Below are 17,421 nucleotides of genomic sequence, written 5' to 3'. Positions count from 1 at the left end.
AGTGATAAATATACATATGAAAAATGTTCAACTTCACTTAAAGAAATGTGACTTCAAACAAGATAATCCTATTTTTCACCTATTAGAATGGCAAAAAGTTTAGCGTTTCATAAAAACACAGAACTGACAAAGGTCTCAGGAAGCAGGCACATTTCACTATACTGATGATGGGAAGGTAAATCGGTGTAACATTTTTGGAGGCCAATTTGAAAATATTTATCAAAAATGTAAAAGTATAGACCCAGTACTAGGAATCAGTATGATTCACTCACTTAAGTGTGCAAAGATATTTGTATAAGGATGTTCATTTTAGTGTTTGCTATACAAAGACCTAAAAACAACCTAATTTTCCATTATTAGGAGACTATGTCTCCTAGATACCCGTACAACAGAATATGCAGCTATTAAAAATGAGGTAAGCCTATGTGCACTAATGTGGAAAGATCTGCAGAAGATACAAACCTTTAACGGTACTTATCTCCTAGGTAGAGAGCACTGGGAGGCAGGGAGAAAATTTTTAACTTTTGATTTCAAATATATCTGTGTGGTTTGAAAGTTTTTACTGCACGTATTTACCACTGTTACAATAAAAATTGAGATACATATATAGTATGACAGCATTTAGAGCCTCCAGACCAACAATAGCCAAGGAAAAAAGAAAATTTAGTTAGGCAGGTGCTAAATAAATATATAGTTACAGCTACCAAAGGTGACATTTTTAAGTAATTTATAACAGTATGTCCACTTAATGAGCTAATTCTCATAACAACTGTATGGAATCATTACACTTATACTCATTTTACCAATGGGGAAATTATTCTGTCCTTTGAAGTAGGAAGTGGGGTAACTCAAGACTCCAGCCTAGACCTGTCTTCAATTCTTTTTTTTTTTTTAAGAATTTTTTTTTATTGGGGAATGGGAACAGGACTTTATTGGGGAACAGTATGTACTTCCAGGGCTTTTTTCCAAGTCAAGTGGTTGTCCTTTCAGTCGTAGTTATGGAGGGTGCCGTTCAGCTTCAAGTTGTTGTCCTTTCAGTCTCAGTTGTGGAGGGCACAGCTCAGCTCCAGGTCTAGTTGCCCGTTGCTAGTTGTAGGGGGTGCAGCCCACCATCGCCTGCGGGACTTGAGGAATCGAACTGGCAACCCTGTGGTTGAGAGGACGTGCTCCAACCAACTGAGCAATCCGGGAGCTCAGTGGCAGCTCAGTTCAAGGTGCTGTGTTCAATCTTAGTTGCAGGGGGTGCAGCCCACCATCCCTTGCGGGACTCGAGGAATCGAACTCGCAACCTTGTGGTTGAGAGCCTGGGCTCCAACCAACTGAGCCATTAGGGGGCAGCTCAGTTTAAGGTGCCATGTTCAATCTTAGCTGCAGGGGGCAGAGCCCACCATCCCTTGCAGGACTCGAGGAGTTGAACCGGCAACCTTGTGGTTGAGAGCCCACTAGCCCATGTGGGAATCGAACCGACAGCCTTAGGAGTTAGGAGCACGGAGCTCCAACCACCTGAGCCACCGGGCCGGCCCTCAATTCTTTATTATACTGTCTCCTCTTAATACAAGTGAAATGAAAAAATATAGAAAATTATGATGAAATCGTGGCATGCCAATTTATTATTAGGAGCAGCAGGCCTTTTTTCTTCTTTTTTAAAATATAAATGATTCTCAAAAAATTAAGATACTAAAAACATGGGAATGTGTCACTAAGGAAATGTGTGCCACACCTTAGCTACTTTTAATGATCCCTAGATTTCACATGCTCTAGATGTGGTTCTGACTAAAGTTAGATTAGGGAACTTCTTCAAATCTCCATGAACTCTATGAAGTAGAGAAAATATTTCAGATATACATACCATCTGGAGCATCCCTTCAGTCCACAAGTTAGAATCTGTGTCTAATGCCCACTCAAATATCGTTCTGAGAATGTACATCATGATATCACAATTTAGAAGGTTAATCACTTTGCTGAAAGCAGGGCAGAATTCAGGAGGTGGTGGTGGTGGTAATGCTATAAGTAGGTGGGAGATGGATGGAAGAAGAGACAAATAGGTACCCTTTTATCTCGGTTATTCTACCGGCTAAATTGCAAATGCCAAAATCATATATTATGTGCAAAAATGACACATGATTTTTGTTACCTTTAAAGCACTGAAAACATCAGTGTCGAGAGAAATATAAGTCACTCTGTCAAGCACCCAAAATAAACTCCATTTGCTATAAATTTAAAATTCTGTCACCACTGATGTATGCCATATCTTAATATGTGAACAAGAAACAAAGGGTTCTTTGCACTTCCGCTAGTTGTCCGCTCTCAGTAAACAAAACACTGTATGCCTGGCTGACAACAGAACTATAGAAAATGGTCATAATGAGTCAATTCAGAATCTCACTTTTTACCTTCATCTTTGTTTTCTTGTTTTCTCCTTTTCTTCTGCATATGTTCAGCCTATTAAAAAAAATATATCTGTCTTTAAATATGCTGTCTGGCAAGCGTGAAATAAATGAAAAGCTTTGACTGGAAAGATCCACCAACCTACCAAAATATTTTATATACCGAAGTGTATATTCAAAATGCTATCTTGTTCCAGAAACAAAATGGCTGTCCTAGTACTAGGTAAGGCTACTGCAAAATAGATGGGTAATATTCCTTCTCAAGAATTTAGTCCACATTCTCTCTGTCAACAATATTTACCTGCTGCCAATTTTGGTATAACTGGGAAAATTTGAATATTGCCTGTACACTAGATAACATTATTGATTCAATTTTAATTTCTCGGGTGAGATAATGGCCTCTATTAATGAAAACCAGGAAGTTTTCTATGGAGCTAGAAAGCATAAAGCATTTTAGGTTTATTTTCTGAAGCGGATATCTTTTCCTACCTTGCTATGCTGTGTTTTGGAGTAATGATAAAAGTACATATTGAAGTCTTTCAATGATTCATCTTTCAGTTCATAAACTCCATGGCCTGATACACCTGGTTTCCTAAATAAAAAGAAAATGCAGACATAAACTGCAGTGTTCTTGAAGGCTAGAATACAGACAAAATGAGAACCTAAAAATGAAAGTCAAAATCTAGAGGAAGAAAACATACTTATGTCTCATTCGACTTGCTTAAACTGAAATGACAAATTTCATTCCAATAGTAAAACTAAAAACCAACATTGTAAGCTCAATGTCCTGATAACAGCTAAGTTGTGCTTCATAATTATGAAATTCAAACAAACCTGAGGAAGTTTATTTTATATTATATAGAACTGATCCCATGCTCTTCTTAAATCTCTAAGGCTTCTTTTTTTAGCCTCTGAAGACTAAAGAGTGCTTGCTCAACTAAAGCACACTGCATGATCTAAGATCAAATCTAAAATGGTAGTGAGACATCATGTCCTCAGCAAACTGTAGATGAAAATATAGTGTTGAATCCTCTGTACAGCACTATAAGGAAAAGCATCAAGACCAAAAGGAGTACACCATATTTGTTCTGCACATTTACTCAGTTTTTGGTTTCTATCTAATTCTTAAGTGAAATATTTCACTGAACATTATTAGAGCATTTAAAAAGCTACCTTGTATTTTCAGTTATTTAAAACTAGTAATTTATCTATAACTACAATACTATAACAAGTGAAAAGTCACTGCCAGTATCAATTTTTTAAATTTCAAGAATTAATCCTTAAAATCTTATTTCCATTTTATATACCACAAATAATCAAACAATTGTAAAATATTGTTTTAAACCCACTAAAGTCTAAAATTAGCATATAAAATGAAAATTTATAGAATACATGAAGTCATGGATTAGTTGATGGGATAGAGACTATTGGAAAGGTTTCTTTGTTACTTGCTATCTAAGTCACCTAATATCACAAAAGGATACTTCTCATTCACCTGCCAAAAATACTCATTTTTTTCAACAATCATGTACTAAGCGCCTACTGTGTATCCCTCATTCTCCTTCTAATCTGTACTCCATTCATGTTCTTGGGAGTTCTGGCAAGAACTTCAGAGCCTCTACAAAGTATCCAAAGTACAAGAACAAAGATCATTTACCTCTCAGAATAAGTACAAACATTAAGTACTTACTTAAATGTGGCCACTTTGTTTATGACATTCTCTAAGCCAGTTTCATTATTTTCCTGTTGAAACAATATTTTTCATTTTTACTTTCATGTAATGACTTTTTCTTCTCTTACTGTGAACTGGAATACATTTTCAACAACATTGAAGTACCACGTATATAATTTTAAAAAGATCAATTTCCAATATAAAAAATTAGGTCTAAAACCAATTCTCTTTGTTTGGAGAGAGCAATTTCTTGACAGAGGTAAGACCTATTTATAAACTGCTTAAGGAAGAAATTTTATCTCAGTTTGCCCTCATGTGCATGTGTACATACACACACACACACCACACACGCGCATTACTGATAGTTCAAAGAAAAAGAACTTTTCTGTAGTATATTTATCACCCACATCATTTAAGCACATGTCCATCATGTCCTAATCCCTAAATCCAAGGTAACAAAATAAATGGAATCTACAGCAAAACACATACCGTATGTAGTTGTCCAAATGCACTCCGGCTTCCACAATTATATAACAATTGTGGTTTTTTTTTCCTTCCTGACCTGAACTTTTCTTTGAACAAGGGTTTTTTTTTCAATTAAGTCATTTAAAATCGGGATAAGGACCTAGTCAAGATACTAAACTAAGATAATGGATTCCTAGAGTCATGCAAAAATGAAGAACGTTAGGTTCCTTTTTGAAAAAAATGTACTTAGGGTAAGCAGTAAAAAGTTAGAGTATACCCTAAAGCAGTTTTTTTTTGCAAAGTATGGTATGTATATCACCAGCGGTATGTGAAATTACTTTAATGGCACACAGCTATGTATTTTTAAAATTCTGAATAGTTATTCACTTGTTTTAATATGTATTTGGAAAAAAAATAATCCAGAACATCAAACCTACTATTTTACTGTCGTTATGGCTAAGAAAGCTGCTAAGGAATATGTAAGTAAATTGATTTTAAAGCACATTAGTAATTATGTAATTATAAAATTATAAAATTATAAAATTTTAGCCAAACGGTTAGTTTCAGAATGAGTTAATGAAACTGGAACTCGACTTATCTAGGTGATCACTTTGTAAGGCACACAAATGTTTAATCACTATGTTGTACATCTGAAACTAATACAATATTGTATTTCAACTGTGGCTGGAAAATAATTTTAAAAAACAAACTGGAAAAAGATACAAATAATTTTGGGGGAAAATGACGAATATTCAAAGCTTATCTCTATTCTACTTCTCTGGAAAGCCCTGATAGTACAGATAAGTCTAATTCTCTTTCAAGAATCATTGTTCTAATTCATAGTTAAACCTCAGGGGAAATAAAATGAGACTCATAATTTTTAGAACTATTACTTAAATATCAGTATATACAAAAACATAAATATCACCCATGGCAGCCATGAAAATAACACCCTGCCGACCCCCATTTAGAAGGAACAGAGATACTAATGCAGACTCACTCAGAGACATGGGAAGACGTCAAGCCTTGATTAGTCTAGCCAGCCGAGGATGCATCTATCTAACCTTCCTTCTCTCTTTCCTTCACCTAGAGTCAGACGTGCATCACAGCATGAGGGCTCTCTCAGCCTTCCCTAGCTTCCTCACCACTTTCTCTCCCAGGCATTGTTTCTAATAAAACCTTAAATGCTTTATCTTGATATCTGCTTCTAAGAAGACTCCAACTAACACACCACCCAACTAATCTCAGTATTTCAGGGAGCCTCCTTTTCCTCTGGAGAAATGTTACTTTAAAGTAAACAAAAAGTCAAGGAGTTTCTTGCTCTAAAATATCTCCTTAGTAGCCAGAATGCTTCTAAAATGTTTTCCTAATGCCCAAAAGTCCAGACTTAAAGTTTATACCACTAAATAATGAATGGTGTCAGTTTTACATCTGCAAAATTTGCTAAACAAATTTTCTTAAAACTTTGAAGTAGCTTCCAATTAAGAAAAAGGAAAAAAAAGATCCCATCTAAGGTGAATGGAGTAAAAAATAAAACTGGTCTTACATTCTCGGGTAAATTTTTGGCAATGGCACTGTGTGGCATGGGTTCAATACAAAGCAAGTGAATGATTTCTCTCATTGTGACCTCTTCTTTGGTCACATTTCCCACTCCAGGTACATAACGCTCTCCTAATACAAACAGTGAAAAGAAAAAGTAAAACAATTAACTGCTTTCTATTTAAATCTCGTGCCACCAGGCGCATATATACACAGAACATTGCATTAAATTACGTCTATGAGAGAGGGACCAAAAATTATGTGGACATGTTCCTAAATCTGAACAACAAAAGTCTATTTGCTGAAAGACGGAGGAAGAAAAATGAAGAGAGCTCAAGAACACAGGCCGTTTCTTAACTTTCTTAAACACACACACACATAAGTATACATACACATACTCACACATTATAAATAAGGACCCTCAATTAAATTAGCATGTGTTTCTAATCCAGAAAACAAGGCAGATGGCATTGAATGAGCAGTGGCCATCACTGAACAATAGCTTTTCTTTCAAGATCTTCCTCAATTTTGTCTTTACTTGTTATTTAAGAAAGAACAAAGTGAAAACTGAAAAACAAAATGCTTAAAGATGTCTTTATGGGTTAGATGACAAAACAGTAATATGTATCAGTAATGACTGGTGTTAAAATGCTCACATGATCAGGTTCCCATTTTTTCACCTCAATAAACTGCCAAATGAAGAGAGACAATAGCTAAATTTGACTATGGGAACTTCATTGGTGTTAACAGCATCTAATTTCCGTTGCCACAAGAAGGCTCACAAAATCTTGCCTTATGTCACCACTGATTTTCAATACAACATGTGTACAAAGTCCTATGATATCTATGAGAGGGTTATTACAGACAGTAATCCTTTGCCTTAAACTTGATGAATTCTACAAATTAGCCAAAGAATATCTTTTTGTTAAATGAATTCATTTCCACCAGACTCGTTCCTCTTTACTTTTGTAAAGCACTTTGTAATCTTCTAATTTTTTCCATCAAAAACAGTGTCCCGTAGAAGTTTAGTGTCAGAAGGACCCTTAGAGATCATGTAGATTACCTTTACATTTTACAAATCAGGAATTTGAGACCCAAAGAACATAACTGGCATGCTCTAGATAGTTAATAGTAAGGCTCATATTAGATCTTCTGATTCCTAATCTGAATCTTTTTCCATTTTTTAATGTTTTCTCCACCGCATAATAAAATCAGAGGTTATATATATTTAAAATATTGACTCTAGAAATTAATGAATTTAGGAATATAGCAAGTATTGACTAAAAATTAAATCACATGGAAGAGAAAACCCAATAAATGTAAACACAATAAAAGCAAAATCATAAAGGCAATAATAAAAACATCAAACAGCAAAAATATAGTACAGTATTAGAAATTCTTCATATAGCATTCTAAGAACAAATAGAAAAATTCTGCTCAAGGTTTTATAATTCAATAAAGTATATCATTAACTTAAAAATCTTTAACACATTTTCAATTTGTCCATTTTTTTCATCAGTTTACTACGGAATCTTCTGGACAGGAAGAGTTAGTGCTTAAAAGATTTACATCTCACTTAGCAATAAAGGCTTACTACACTTCCTGCTGAGACAAGCACTTCCTCTGCGGCTAGCTCTCTGGCCAACAAGTGAACCCATGTTCACTAGTTTAGCTAGTGGCTAGAACCCTCACTAGGAACTATTAATACAAAGCAGAGTCTGCTGCAGTAAAGTAAGAAATAAGAGCCCTTTGTAAGTAGAAGTCACAGACTTTTACTTGGCTGGTAAAATCAACAAAGACTATAACACAGAACATACAAAAGTAAAACTATGGCCAATATTTGCACAAACCAATTTAACAGAATGACACAATGAAAGTGTATTTTACTTAGACCTGTGTTACATTGAAATTTTTAGCACTCAATGTATAGCTATTTTTCATCTATATTTCTAACTATGATAATTATATTCCAGACATCTATAAACAAGTCCAATTACAAATTAAATATTGAAAAATAAAGACGGAATATTAACAGCTACACTTTTTTAAAGGTAGGTTTCTAAACATATTGATCATATTAGTCACATTAGTATCTAGCTAATATTTTATGCTATATTTGTAATAAAATGATAAATTATAGTTCTTATTAATGTTCTGTCTAAAAAGTAACCCATGTTCTATTTCAAAACATGTTTTAATCTTACCCACAATATAGATGAGGAATTGAAGCATTTCTTCTATTAATGTATTATATTGTTTAATCAAATCCTATAGAATTGAGAAACAATAAATTAGTTGCATAAGAACCAAAAACTTCCACAAAACATACATTTCTGGATCAGAATCATGGTCCATCTAGTGCAGTATTTTCTTTCAGACCATAGCAACAGAGAATTATGAGGTGAATAATTGCCTTTTGGACATCAAATTCAACAAGGGTCACAATACCTGGCATGTAATAAGAACTCAATAAAAACTATTAAATATTGTTTTCATTATTATTATTCCCCACATAGCCTGAAGTCAACAAATTTAATTCTAATCTTTAAGTTTTCCTTAAGTACTGGCTTCCTTCTTACCTGGGTTGGTGAGATAGTGGCTTCAAACCAACAATTACAATGAGAATATCTTTCCCTAACACACCTCTTATTTAAGCACTATAGTAAATTAGGTATTCATTTTCACTAAGTATAAAACATGACTAAAAATTAGCTTTGTATTTTGTATCCTATTCTTCAGCCCTTTGTAAGTAGCTGTTAATGTGAAAGAATAAAATCATGTGATTCGTAGACTCAAAGTAGTCAAGAATTACCTTATAAACAGGTTTAAATATTAAAACAATGAAGATGTAACAAAATTCCACAAGACAAATTATAAACTGTGAAAAATGTTAACAAATACAATAAATGAAGAATTAATATCCTTACTAAATAGGGAACTTTTACAAAAACAACAAATGGTGAAGGACAAGAACAAATTATTCACTACCAAAAAGTGGGGAATAAAGGCCAACAATCACGAAAACATGGTCAACTTCACTGATAATTAAAGAACTACAAGTGAAAATAAACACCATCTTTCACCTATCAGATCAACAAAAATTAAAAATACCAGTGCCATCCTCTTTTACGGACAATGCTTTGCTGGTCTTCTCTCAAGCATCTAACTAACCCAATGATCAGCAATCTATAGCCAGCGGACAAAATCCAGCCAACAGCCTGTTTCTGTATGGCCCCAGTAACTAGGAATGATTTTCACAGGGAACACTAATGTAGAGCTTCAATTAAGCAACATTATAACAAAAACAATTCATTCTTTTAATAGACTTGTATTACAAAAAACTGCACTATTATTATATTTTTTAATTTCATCAATAAAAATAGTGGAAATTTATTTCTTGTTTACTATATAAGTACCTACTTATTATACTCAATTTGACCTCTTGGCGAACAAAGGTCAACAGAATTATTGTTAAAAAGAGAGCAATTACTATTTCACCAATTCTAACTTTATTTATATGTAATTTAAGTACGCTATTTTGTGGTATCATTTTTTAAAATTAAATTTATTGGGGTGACATTGATTAATGTGGTATCATTTTTGAAATTCATATTTATTCGCCACACACAGGTTTTCTTTTTCTTGGGTTGTTATCGTTACTGTTTTTCATTTTCAAAGGAAGCTCACATTTTTATCCTGTTTGTTAAGTTTCTTTGGTGACAACTAACTCACTCTTATTAAAGCATTCCATTTTGGCAGCTTGCTTTTGGTGGGTGCCAAATTACATGCATCTCAGTGTTAAAAAATAATTCAGGTCATCTAAAATACATGCCTCAATAAACACACAATCTAGAAAGGCAAAAAACAAACAAACAAACAAACAGTGCCATTACAGATGTATATACTGCTAGAGAGAGCTTAAATGGGAGTAACTTTTTTGAAAGTAAGTTGACAATATGTATTAAGAGTCTTAAGAAAAAGCACACTGTTTTCTCTAGCAAATCCACTTCTAATAATTTATCTTAACAAAATAACTAGGCAAGTGTTTAAACCTTGAGGTACAGAGATGTTGTAACACCAAAAACATTAGAAAAACCTCTTCAGCAATAGGGATGAAAGTACAATGCATTGATATAGTGTAATATTGTACAGTCATTAAAAATGATTATGTAAAAAAAAGATGATATAGTTGTATTTTCATTTAGTGACATGCAAAAAACCTATCACAATATTTCAGTAAGCTCAGAAAGCAAATTACAAAATAGCACATATAAAATGATCCAATTTTTCTTTAAAAACAAACAAGATACCAAAATTTTAAAAGTGATAATTTCTAGGAGGCCGTGTTTCACGTGATTTTTCTTCTCCTTTTTGTTAATCTATACGTTCTAATTTTTATAGAGTAAAAAAGGGTATACATGTGTATATGTAAATACATATGCATGTAATACGTATGTGATTTTTGCTGATATAAAGAATAAAAATCTTAAATGTGATTAAAATTGTTAACAATAATATTTCCTTTGCAATTAATTCACATATCAGTTTCTATTGCATACCTGGTCTTTTGTAGATATGGTCTTGTTAAAAGCATCAGCAAGTTCAAACCTCTCAAGTACTAGTAACAAGAACTTGTTGGGATCCATTAAAGATGCACCAATCTGTGAATGACATACAGCATCACAGTTTTCGTGTATTAAATGGAGAAACATTAAGTCTGCAGAAAATAACGGAGTAGTCCCTTCCATTTGTATTTACCATATTTTAGCAATGAGAAACATTTAAGTAAATAAAGTTAAAAATAATTACAGTATCTTCTCTTATTACAAGGAATCTAAGAAGCAAGTTTAAGACATAAATATCAGGAATAATTTAAATAGGTATACCTGAAGCATGATGATATCTTTATCATACATTTCTTCTCTGCATTTCACATCTTGGTAATAAAACACCTATTTAATAAAAGGTAGAATAAAAGTTAAAACAATTATCTTATTTCAAACAGAATTTTCAACAAAATCTATTCTGAAAATTTTCTCAGTTTTAAACCTGAAACCCCAAGAATTCCTCAGCGGCAAAAAATAAGTCATAAATCTATGAATCATTTTAAGGGATTTATGAGGACAAAGTGAGAAAATATGGCATGAAAATACTTCAGTTAAAAATGCTCCACATTAGTAAATACTGTCAACGTGTAACAAAAAAAATTTATTTCCCCTAAGTTTAAAATACCTACTTCAATAAAAGTAAACCAATTTCTACAGTCAATCATAACACCATTTTTCTCCAAAGTGGTAAATTTACGAGTCCTGTTTCCTCCACAATTTAGAAAAAGCACTTCTCCTTATCTGCTCTAAAACAGAAGGAAAAATTATAAGATGGCCTTCAATTAAGACAGGTGGTGGGAAGACTACAGGTCCCCGAATAAGGTAATCTTCAGAAAAGACCTATGTTAATGAGCAGGTTTCTAGTGGTATTACTGGCTTTTACCTAATCTATCCACTCAATAGGATAAAAAAAAGAAATGACTACATCGTCACTAGAACTTTCATTTCTGAGTTTATACAAGAAAACAGCACATATTCAGCAAAATCCAGGGACACAAGGTAAAATTATATAAAAGAAAAAACAATCAGAAAATGAACACATTCATCAATGTGAATAATCAGCCTTGCCATACCTGGCTAATGAGAGAGAGCCCATTTCTTCGCCACATCTCAGCAACAACCTGGGCAACCAATACCAAACAACGCAAAGGATATTCCACTAGAACCTCTACTTGAAAATCCTCCTGAAACAGAGTAAGGTCAATTTCATTGTTTCTCAGAAGGCTCAGATGTGTCTCAAAGTTAGTTATGGCACTATATATTCCTCAGCTTTCTAATCTGTAAAATGGAAGGGCTTGAACTAGATGACTCTAAGTCCTTGGGATTCAGGTTTCAATGTACTGCATATAGATGTAAAATTACTAAATGGGAATTACTGTGTTTCACTGAAAATAAGACCTAACCGGAAAAGAAGCCCTAGCATGATTTTTCAGGATGAAATCTCCTGAACATAAGCCCTAATGTGTCTTTTGGAGCAAAAATTAATATAAGACCCGGTCTTATTTTTAGGGAAACACGCTATTCAGATGGGTTTCAAAACATTATTTTTCTTCCCACTGAAGAGTATCTAGAATATGAAATAAGCAAATCAAAGTTAATAGAGTCACTTACAAAAGGCACAAATTCATGCAGTCTTGAAACAGCACCCAGCCTGCTTAAACGCACATGAAGACCTAAAGGGTAAAAAAAGAAAAATGAGAAAACAATAATCCCAGTTAATTTGTTTCCTAGTTAATTCATCACGTTTGGAAACTTATGAGATTTAAATTTACATTTACTAAGTTTAGAAATGACACCTTAGAATGCAAACTTTTGATTTCTAATCTCAAAACACAGTGGTACTAACATATTTAAGATCCTACATCATGCAAAGTGTGCTTTTATACATTACATAAAAATAACACGCTGTCTCTCAAAATATGCTCATTCTGCTCTTAACCAAGCATCAAAAGAAGTGAAAACTTACCTAAGTATTTCTTTTTATAAAATAGAAGCAACATACAATCACATGTCAATTACACCACATACAAAAATTAACTGAAAATTAATCAAAGACCTAAACATAGGAGCTCAAATTATAAAACTCTCAGAAGAAAACATAGGGAAAAGGCTTCATGACATTGGATTTGGCAATAATTTCTTGGATATGACACTGAAAGCACAGGTCACCAAAGAAAAAATAAATTAGACTACATCAAAATTAAAAACTTGTGCATCAAAGGACACTATCAACAGTGTGAAAAGACAACCCATAGAATCGGAGAAAATATTTGTAAATCATGTATCTAATAAAAATATATATAAAGAACTCCAATTCAACAACAACAAAATAAATCTGATTAAAAAATAGACCAAGGACTTGAATAGACTTCTCTAAAGCCAATAAGCACAGGAAAAGATGCTCAATATCACAAATCACTAGGGAAATGCAAATCAAAACCACAACATTTCACATTCATTAGGATGGCTATTAAAAAAAAAGAAAATAACAAATGTTGATGAGGATGTGGAGAAATTAGAATCCTTGTGCATTGCTGATAGGAATATAAAATGGTATAGCTACTATGAAAAACAATATGGCAGGTTCCTCAAAAAATTAAATAAGGAGAATTACCTTAAAATCCAGCAATTCCATTTATGGGTATATACCCCCAATTGAATACAAGGACTCAAACAGATATTCGTGCACTCATGTTCATACCAACATTATTCATAATAACCAAAAGGTGGAAACAATAGAAGCATCCATTGGAAGATAAATGGATAAACAAAATGTGGTATACACATATTATGGAGTATTACTCAGCTTTAAAAAGGAAGAAAATTCTGACACATGCTACCATATAAACTCCGAGGACATTATGCTAAATGAAATAAGCCAGTTATAAAGGGCTACGTGTATGATCTCACTTACATGAGGTACCTAGAGTAGTCAAGTCATAAAGACAGAAAGTAGAATGGTGGTTCCAGGGACCACCGGGAGTGGGGAATGAGGAGTTATGTTGAATAGGTACAGAATTTCAGTTTGGGAAGATGAAAATAATTCTGGAGATGGATATTGGTGATGCTCCACAACAAATAATGTACTTAATGCCACAGAACTGTACACTTAAAATTATGAAAATGGTAAATTTTATGTTAAATATATTTTACCATGTATATATGAATATATATATATATATTTCCATGAAGTTGTTTATAAAAAAAACCTAACAAGGCTAATTTACATGGAAATGGAAATCAAAGAATAATTAAAGAAAATCTATGATTTTCTTTTCTTGTAGTTGTGAAAGAAACAGCAACACATACAACACACTGGTGCAATCAGGTAGAAAAACCAGCAACGATATTTTACTATATTTAAGTTTGGATGGGAGATGAGTTACCAAGTTAATCTTTAAGTATATACTATAAGGATCCATTAGTTGACCAAGATAACAAACAAAAGGTCCAAGTAAACAAGCATCCTTAGTAGTTCTGGTACAGCTCTTTGAAGGACAGTGACAGTGATAGCTTTTAATTACAGTATCTGATCTGAGTATGTCTATATGTACTGAACACAGAACAAAAATAGAAGTAATTCTACTACTCTGAATAGCTACAAAACAAAGCTAATAGAAACATGCACAAAACAAATACTCACCAGCAAGAGTCCTAGAGAGTGGCAGATGTATGCTTACAAGATCCTCAGATACTTTGTAAGACTTAGTTTCCAAAGTATGACCACACAATTGTACTACTGTTTTGCAACTAGACATAAAACCTGTACTACACCTCATCACAGCTTTGTGACATTCCTTATAAGCCACTAGTAAGAGTTCTTCCTAAAAGGAAAATAAAGATGCAAATTAATTGACAAATTATCTGCTTTACCACATCATTCAATAGATATTTACTAAATATAAGCACAAAATTGTTCTATGTAATACTAGGGCGACCTCCACAGGATCTGCAAACCAGTAAGATATATCAGACTATCACACACACACACACACACACACACACACACACACACACACACTCAAAGTTAAGCATTATGACTACCACATAAATGGTAGAAACTAAGTAACCAAGGAGGGCACAAAAAAGAATCACAAACAATTGGGAAGACATATTTGTGAAAGCAGCTTATAAGTGGGGTCTAAAAAATATGCAGAACTAAGTATTGGGGAAAAATGAGGAAACAGTGGCACTGTAAATAGAGAGATAGAACAAACAGAGAAATAAGGGGAAGTAGACCTCCTTTTCAGGCAGTGGATAAATAAATCAAAAGGTTTATGGATGGAATTAATGAGCAATTAAACTGGAAATATGCCTTCGCACTGGCATGTAAATACATCTGAAGTATGAAGGGGTTAGTCAGGGCAAAAAAGAATGAACCCACAGGAAATAAGTTAGGATTATTACAGAAATTTAGGATAAGGAAGATTCAAATCTGGATGAGTATGGCAAGGAGAGAGGAGTCAAAGGTCACTTTTTAAGATAATGTTTCTCATACTGATTATATCTTGGAAAAAGAATGCTACGGTCAAATAAATTTTGGGACAGTCCCTTTTAGAAATTAGCACATTAATTAAAGGATTTGAGAAGTTCAGTGTCTTAAAAAAATCCTGTTTGATTTTGTTCAATCTAGTATTTTCCAATCTTACATGAACACAGAACTTTTTTCCTGTCAAAAATCTGTTAACATGCAACACACAGAATGCAGTGGCTCTGAGATTTCCTGTATGGATGAATGTATGAATCTTAGGGTCATTAATAAAACCAAGGCAGTCAAGAAGAGGAAATACAGTTGGAAGTAGAAGGAAATTATGACAAATCAATTTAATATATTGAGTTTGAAATATAAGTGTTAAATCTACGCAGGAGTGTCTACCACACAAACAGAAATGGACTATAGCTTGGGAGAGTCATCTCTATGAAGTTCTGTTTTGTTTTGTTTTTAAGGAGGGTGCAGCTCACAGCGGCCCATGTGGGGATCGAACCAGCAACCTTGGTGTTATTAGCACCACTCTGTAACCAACTGAGCTAACCGGCCATCCCTATGAAGTTTTAATTGAGGTGGTAGAAATAAAAGGTCTGTAAGAAAGAGAAGAGAATACTGGGGAATGTCTCACTTAGTAGGCAGAAGGAATTGGGGGCGGGGGGAAGGCAATCACTGATTGAAATGGGTAGTCATAACAGAAATATTAGGATAATGTAGGTTTGTGAAAATCAGAGGGAAAGGAAGTTTCAAAAAGGTTAAGGTACTCAACAGAATACAATGCTACAGACATTTAAAGGAAGATGGGAACTTAGAAAAGACCTCTGAATTTAGTTACTAAATATTAATAGATCCTTTGAAATTTTTTCAAAAATCAGTTCCTGTCAATTGGGAAGGGCAGAAGCCAGACACTCAAGAGGTTTTAGAAGCTAGAGTGACAATGGTAAATGTAGATGACTTTAGAAGGTTTGGCAGATGTCAAGATGAACAACAGACATTTTGACCCACCTCCAACAATTATATGTGCCTTCCATAAGAGTGAGGGGAGCTATAAAACGCGTGCTGTACCTAGTTGCTGGACAGTACTTCCTGTCCTCATTGCTATATAAAGTTACTGTGCCACACTAAGGTCTTTTGTGTCTGTATGACTGCCACTCTGAACCTGTGACCAACTGCTAGTGGTGGCACAGAGAAAAGGAAAAAAGAGAGATAGAATACAGTTCACAGAGGTAGTAAAAACAAGCAAGGGGACTTTTATTCTTGTTATTTTCAAGGATAAGGGAGTCCTGTATCTTTCTAGGCAAATGAATGAAAGAATGGGAAATACCAGAGGAGACAACTGAGGAAGCAAACTCCAGGAAGCAGGAATATAGGTTGGGACAAAGCGCCTAGACGTTAGTTTTAGAAAGAAAGAAACCAATAGTCAAGATACAGAGAAACTTAGTCAGTGAAAAGACAATGGTGAGAGGTAGAGAGAAACTGAAGAAGATGAAAGAATTTGACTCAGATAATGTCAATTTTCTCAGAATAGAAATAAATTAGGTCATATTCCCAAAAGAGAATCTGGGGTAGGATTGTGTGTTTAAAGAGGGTTATGGTCCAGAATTATTTAACAAAATGCATTAGTTCTATATTTTGAAATTAATTTTGTTAATGGTTTAACACACATAACAAAGCATTAATGATTGAATAAATATCCACCCCTCTCCATTGTTGGAATATTTAAAAGTCTATGTGGTCCTAATTTTCACATTTATATTCATGTCCAAGGAAATAAATAAATAAATGTGTATTGCTGTATTCTTTAAACCCCATTACTCCCAAAGGTAAATGAAACAACCATGGAGTACATTTTCTAATTAAGTGTGAAAAACTAAATTTTCCTCCTAAATTTAATAAGACAAATTCAAATATATAAGAAACTACTTAAATAATAAAACATTACATTAAAGAAGTTCCATTAGAGCACTTTAAAAAGTACTGCTCCGACTAACAATTTTACTTACATCACAAGCGCACCACTCTTGAAACATGAGTAAAATATTCTTTAATTGCATCTGTATAGCTATGGCAGCCTCCCAGTCAGGATCCACTTCTATGTGTTGCCCAACCTGTCTTCTGATTTCTTCCATTCCCTGCAAGAAAAGAGTAGTTGACATACACATATGCGCTTTTTCTTTGCTTTTACTGGCACAATATAAAATTGTCAGGATTCACATTCATATATGCATAGCTTTCTAACATGGCTGTTACATTAGAATCCATGAG

At 33.7% G+C, this 17,421-nt stretch overlaps 1 protein-coding gene across 2 annotated transcripts in view; it reads right to left on the bottom strand.

Annotated features, from left to right (window-relative positions):
* UBR1 (ubiquitin protein ligase E3 component n-recognin 1) overlaps nt 1–17,421 on the bottom strand; it is a 101,493-nt gene that overhangs the window by 40,883 nt on the left and 43,189 nt on the right. For both annotated transcript variants that reach the window (XM_019725387.2, XM_019725388.2), the window contains exons 14-25: nt 17,160–17,288; nt 14,314–14,494; nt 12,282–12,343; nt 11,744–11,854; nt 10,950–11,015; nt 10,623–10,724; nt 8,268–8,331; nt 6,071–6,195; nt 4,078–4,130; nt 2,877–2,979; nt 2,394–2,442; nt 1,850–2,004 (exon numbers count right to left, since the gene is read on the bottom strand). In XM_019725387.2, the coding sequence (XP_019580946.2) occupies nt 1,850–2,004; nt 2,394–2,442; nt 2,877–2,979; nt 4,078–4,130; nt 6,071–6,195; nt 8,268–8,331; nt 10,623–10,724; nt 10,950–11,015; nt 11,744–11,854; nt 12,282–12,343; nt 14,314–14,494; nt 17,160–17,288 (1,200 nt within the window). The remainder of the gene's footprint in view (nt 1–1,849; nt 2,005–2,393; nt 2,443–2,876; nt 2,980–4,077; nt 4,131–6,070; nt 6,196–8,267; nt 8,332–10,622; nt 10,725–10,949; nt 11,016–11,743; nt 11,855–12,281; nt 12,344–14,313; nt 14,495–17,159; nt 17,289–17,421) is intronic.

Source organism: Rhinolophus sinicus, linkage group LG03 (assembly GCF_036562045.2).
Source record: "Rhinolophus sinicus isolate RSC01 linkage group LG03, ASM3656204v1, whole genome shotgun sequence".
Taxonomy (NCBI): domain Eukaryota; kingdom Metazoa; phylum Chordata; class Mammalia; order Chiroptera; family Rhinolophidae; genus Rhinolophus; species Rhinolophus sinicus.
The sequence above is the reverse complement of the archived record's forward strand: the minus strand, read 5'-3'. Positions and strand labels throughout refer to the sequence as shown.